The sequence below is a fragment of the Oncorhynchus gorbuscha genome, unplaced genomic scaffold, assembly GCF_021184085.1.
Source record: "Oncorhynchus gorbuscha isolate QuinsamMale2020 ecotype Even-year unplaced genomic scaffold, OgorEven_v1.0 Un_scaffold_1178, whole genome shotgun sequence".
NCBI classification, from domain to species: domain Eukaryota; kingdom Metazoa; phylum Chordata; class Actinopteri; order Salmoniformes; family Salmonidae; genus Oncorhynchus; species Oncorhynchus gorbuscha.
In genome coordinates this window covers 33,896-40,000 of record NW_025746037.1, presented here as the reverse complement: position 1 = coordinate 40,000, position 6,105 = coordinate 33,896, and the positions used below count along the sequence as shown (strand labels likewise).

General features: G+C 44.5%; 1 protein-coding gene across 1 annotated transcript in view; it reads right to left on the bottom strand.

Moving 5' to 3' along the window:
- Nucleotides 1–4,221, bottom strand: part of LOC124021715 (clarin-3) — a 9,503-nt gene extending 5,282 nt beyond the window's left edge. The window contains exons 1-2 of the mRNA XM_046336830.1: nucleotides 3,600–4,221; nucleotides 2,155–2,340 (exon numbers count right to left, since the gene is read on the bottom strand). Of these exons, the coding sequence (XP_046192786.1) occupies nucleotides 2,155–2,340; nucleotides 3,600–3,831 (418 nt within the window). The 5' untranslated portion in view covers nucleotides 3,832–4,221. The remainder of the gene's footprint in view (nucleotides 1–2,154; nucleotides 2,341–3,599) is intronic.
- Between the last annotated feature and the right edge of the window lie 1,884 nt (nucleotides 4,222–6,105).

Below are 6,105 nucleotides of genomic sequence, written 5' to 3'. Positions count from 1 at the left end.
GTTTGAACCAACAACCTTCAGGTATTTCATATGGGACTAAATAAGGTTTGAACCCATAACCTTCAGGTATTTCATATGGGACTAAATAGGGCTTGAACCCACAACCTTCAGGTATTTCATATGGGACTAAATAGGGTTTGAAACAACAACCTTCAGGTATTTCATATCGGACTAAATAGGGTTTGAACCCACAACCTTCAGGTATTTCATATAGGACTAAATAGGGTTTGAACCCACAACCTTCAGGTATTTCATATGGGACTAAATAGGGCTTGAACCCACAACCTTCAGGTATTTTATATGGGACTAAATAGGGTTTGAACCAACAACCTTCAGGTATTTCATATGGGACTAAATAGGGTTTGAACCAACAACCTTCAGGTATTTCATATAGGACTAAATAGGGTTTGAACCTACCGCCCAGTAGCACTCACTTCCGTCATCATGAAGTGCTTTGAGAGACTAGTCAAGGACCATATCACCTCCACCCTACCTGACACCCTAGACCCACTCCAATTTGCTTACCGCCCAAATAGGTCCACAGACGATGCAATCTCAACCACACTGCACACTGCCCTAACCCACCTGGACAAGAGGAATTGTGAGAATGCTGTTCATCGACTACAGCTCGGCATTCAACACCATAGTACCCTCCAACTCTTCAAGCTCGAGACCCTGGGTCTCGACCCCGCCCTGTGCAACTGGGACTGGACTTCCTGACGGGCCGCCCCAGGTGGTGAACAACAACATCTCCTCCCCGGTGATCCTCATACGGGGGCCCCAATAGGGTGCGTTTGAACCCTCAACCTGTACTCCCTGTTCACCCACGTGCGTGAACGCATGCCTCCAACTCAATCATCAAGTTTGCGGACGACACAACAGTGGTAGGCTTGATTACCAACAACGATTACAGGGAGGAGGTGAGGGCCCTTGGAGTGTGGTGTCAGGAAAATAACCTCACACTCAACGTCAACAAAACTAAGGAGATGATTGTGGACTTCAGGAAACAGCAGAGGGAACACCCCCTATCCACATCGATGGAACAGTAGTGGAGAGGGTAGCTAGTTTTAAGTTCTCGGCATACACATCACAGACAAACTGAATTGGTCCACTCACACTGACAGCGTTGAACCAGCAGCGCCTATTCAACCTCAGGAGGCTGAAAAAATTGGCTTGTCACCAAAAGCACTCACAAACTTCTACAGATGCACAATCGAGAGCATCCTGGCGGGCTGTATCACCGCCTGGTACGGCAACTGCTCCGCCCTCAACCGTAAGGCTCTCCAGAGGGTAGTGAGGACTGCACAATGCATCACCGAAACTACCTGCCCTCCAGGACACCTACACCACCCGTTGTTACAGGAAGGCCATAAAGATCATCAAGGACATCAACCACCCGAACCACTGCCTGTTCACCCCGCTATCATCCAGAAGGCGAGGTCAGTACAGGTGCATCAAAGGTGGGACCGAGAGACTGAAAAACAGCTTCTATCTCAAGGCCATCAGACTGTTAAATAGCCACCACTAACATTGAGTGGCTGCTGCCAACACACTGTCATTGACCTGACCCAACTCCAGCCATTTTAATAATGGGAATTGATGGAAATGATGTAAATATATATATATATATATATATATATCACTAGCCACTTTAAACAATGCTACCTTATATAATGTTACTTACCCTACATTATTCATCTCATATGCATATGTATATACTGTACTCTACAACATCGACTGCATCCTTATGTAACACATGTATCACTAGCCACTTTAACTATGCCACTTTGTTTACTTTGTCTACACACTCATCTCATATGTATATACTGTACTCGATACCATCTACTGTATGCTGCTCTGTACCATCACTCATTCATATATCCTTATGTACATGTTCCTTATCCCCTTACACTGTGTATAAGACAGTAGTTTTTTTTGGAATTGTTAGATTACTTGTTGGTTATCACTGCATTGTCGGAACTAGAAGCACAAGCATTTCGCTACACTCGCATTAACATCTGCTAACCATGTGTATGTGACCAATAAAATTTTATTTGATTTGAACCCACAACCTTCAGGTGTGCCGCTGATGGGCTGGCCTCTTTTTTTTGCTTGATTGATTGAACAAATTGATGTGAAGTTTATTAACCTTACCACTGCCAGAGCTGCATGTGTAGAGCCCTATGGGTCCCATGTACGTCTGGTAGGGGTTACTGACGCTGTTGTACAGCGTGATGAGGATGCTGCCAGCAGAACAGAGTAGACACAGGGCCAGGAGGGTGATCACTATGCCATGGAGGATCTGAGGAGCTCCACCTGTCTCTGCCAACTTCGCAAACACTGCACAGACAGAACAAGAACAGTCAGGTTAGGAATATACACTAGTATTATGGTGAGTTCTACCACTACACAGGCAGAACAAGAACAGTCAGGTTAGGAATATACACTCACTATGGTGAGTTCTACCACTACACAGGCAGAACAAGAACAGTCAGGTTAGGAATATACACTCACTATGGTGAGTTCTACCACTACACAGGCAGAACAAGAACAGTCAGGTTAGGAATATACACTAGTATTATGGTGAGTTCTACCACTGCACAGGCAGAACAAGAACAGTCAGGTTAGGAATATACACTCACTATGGTGAGTTCTACCATTACACAGGCAGAACAAGAACAGTCAGGTTAGGAATATACACTAGTATTATGGTGAGTTCTACCACTACACAGGCAGAACTAGAACAGTCAGGTTAGGAATATACACTAGTATTATGGTGAGTTCTACCACTACACAGGCAGAACTAGAACAGTCAGGTTAGGAATATACACTCACTATGGTGAGTTCTACCATTACACAGGCAGAACAAGAACAGGCAGGTTAGGAATATACACTAATATTATGGTGAGTTCTACCACTGCACAGGCAGAACAAGAACAGTCAGGTTAGGAATATACACTAATATTATGGTGAGTTCTACCAAGGGCTGAATTGTGGTATAGGTATCTTAGAACCTTTTTTTCCCAAATAGTTTTCTTTCTAGAACCTAAAAGGGTTATTTTCGCTGTCCCCATAGGAGAACCCTTTGAAGAATCAATTTCGGGTTCCAGGTAGAACCCTTTTGGGTTCTGTGAACAATCCTCTCCACAGAGAGTTCTATATGGAACCAAAAAAGGGTTCTACCGGGGAACCAAAAAAGGGTTCTACCGGGGAACCAAAACAGGGTTCTACCGGGGAACCAAAAAGGGTTCTACCGGGGAACCAAAAAGGGTTCTACCGGGGAACCAATAAAGGGTTTACCCTAAAGGCACAGCCGAAGAACCCTTGTAACGTATCCGCTGGGAGTCGGGACAGCAAGTTCTGGGGGAGTGAATTTAATAAATAAATGAACAAAACAAGAAACACAAGTAGCGGGTACAGACATGAAACACATAAACAGAGACAATAACATCTTAGGGAACTTTACACTTACAGTGTTGCATTATTACAGTATGAAGTCAACGTTCTAGAACATTGGAACGTTATTGTTCTAGAACGTTAACGCAGAACCTTTCTGCGCACGTATAGAGGGACAGTGGTAGAGCACGATTGAAATATACCTTGAATTGTCTTTTCACCTCCGAACACCGGACAAGAACCTCTGGCGATCGTCCCGATGAAAAGCTCATATGATATGTTGGCGGAGCCGTTGGTGACAACGTTGTCAGTTCCAGAGCAAAGCATTTTGGAAACGGCCCATTCTGTCGACATCCCATAACCTAAAATCGCCACGGACACCTTAGTAGCCAGCGCGCTACCCAGAAAATGCAGAGCCTTCTTGACGGAGGGCATTGTCACAATATTCCAGCCACACCGATGAAGAAGAAGATGAAGACGTCTAAACCCTTATTGGTTCTGTAACTCTCCGAATCAGATTCAATAGCAGAGTAGTAGGCTGTAACCATCTACCCTTCTGGTGTCCCAAAGACAGGATAGGAGTTACAGTCCACTGGACAGGTGTGATGGTCTGAGGAGAGGACAGGCGAGACGGTCTGAGGAGAGGACAGGTGTGATGGTCTGAGGAGAGGACAGGCGAGACGGTCTGAGGAGAGGACAGGCGTGACGGTCTGAGGAGAGGACAGGTGTGACGGTCTGAGGAGAGGACAGGCGTGACGGTCTGAGGAGAGGACAGGCGTGACGGTCTGAGGAGAGGACAGGCGTGACGGTCTGAGGAGAGAAGGCGTTTACGTCTGAGAGAGAGGACAGGCGATGGTTGTCATAGCTGATAGGTTATAAAACACCTCCAGATTACGAGGGTGAACTTTAGTCAGGGAAGAGAGAGAGAGAGAGATGGTTGTCATAGAGCTGATAACGTATAGAGACAGAGAGAGAGAGAGAGGAGAGAGAGAGAGAGAGAGAGAGAGAGAGAGATGGTTGTCATAGAGCTGATAACGTATAGAGACAGAGAGAGAGAGATGGTTGTCATAGAGCTGATAACGTATAGAGACAGAGAGAGAGAGGGAGAGAGAGAGAGAGAGAGAGAGAGAGAGAGACAGAGAGAGAGAGAGAGAGAGAGAGAGAGAGAGAGAGAGAGAGAGACAGAGAGAGAGAGAGAGAGAGACAGAGAGAGAGATGGTTGTCATAGAGCTGATAACGTATTCCCAAACGTCATAAACGGGAGGAGGCATCTGATTAATACCAAAAGGGGAAATAAATATACCTGAGGACTGAGTGCTCAGCATGCGGCGTAGTTTGTTCCAAATGAAGAAATAAGGATCTACCTTTTATTCCACATTAATAATAGTTAATAAGCTACAACACGCCTTCAGGCATCGTACATGTCTTTAACCAGATAGTCAATATCAGTCTCTAATTGTTATCACAAACTAGGTGGTTCCAGCCCTGAATGCTGATTGGCTGGCAGCCGTGGTATATCAGACCGTATACCACGGGTGTGATAAAACATCATTTTACAAGATACGGAGTAGTCACTAGTAACACACACACACACACACGCACGCACGCACGCACGCACGCACGCACGCACGCACACACACACACACACACACACACACACACACACACACACACACACACACACACACACACACACACACACACATCAAAACATCAGAGACACTATGAAGGCCATCGTATGATAAACAACGTGTTTTATTGTCCCAACTCTTTCAGCACCTCCCCTACGTACAGTAAGTGTCGAGCAAAACAAAATGACGTTTTCCTGCACGGGATCCAAAGTCCTCCTCTGGAAACAAGTCAGGCTAAATGAGGCCATAAAACAAAGCAGATTAATGATTTGCTCTTCCCTCTGCAATAGTTGAGAGTGATCAGCATGTCATGGATAGGCCTCACACTGTGACAGATAGACAAAGACCCAGTAGTTGAGAGTGATCAGCATGTCATGAATAGGCCTCAGACAGATAGTTGAGAGTGATCAGCATGTCATGGATAGGCCTCACACTGTGACAGATAGACAAAGACCCAGTAGTTGAGAGTGATCAGCATGTCATGGATAGGCCTCACACTGTGACAGATAGACAAAGACCCAGTAGTTGAGAGTGATCAGCATGTCATGGATAGGCCTCACACTGTGACAGATAGACAAAGACCTAAAGACCTGCAGGTCAACCTCCATGGGGCTGCACAATAATACTATGGGCATAAATGTAGGACAGATTTGAAATATGAATGATAATAGATTTTGTATGACAGTTTATGAATGAAATGGACATAGGCCTATACTGACACAACAGAATTCAAATACAGGCCTGGCTATTTGATCATCAATTGAATTCTAATGTTATTTGAATTGAATTCTAATGTAATTTGAATTGAATTCTAATGTTGTTTGAATTGAATTCTAATGTAATTTGAATTGAATTCTAATGTAATTTGAATTGAATTCTAATGTAATTTGAAATTAATTCTAATGTTATTTGAATTGAATTATAATGTTATTTTATTGCTATCACTTTCAACGTGCGTTGCTCGTTGCAACCTATTGTCTCAATTGTTATGTTTCCAGGTACCACAATGAGCCACAATGGGGTCCTCCACCACCATATACCCAGCTATGAGCCACAATGGGGTCCTCCACCACCCTAT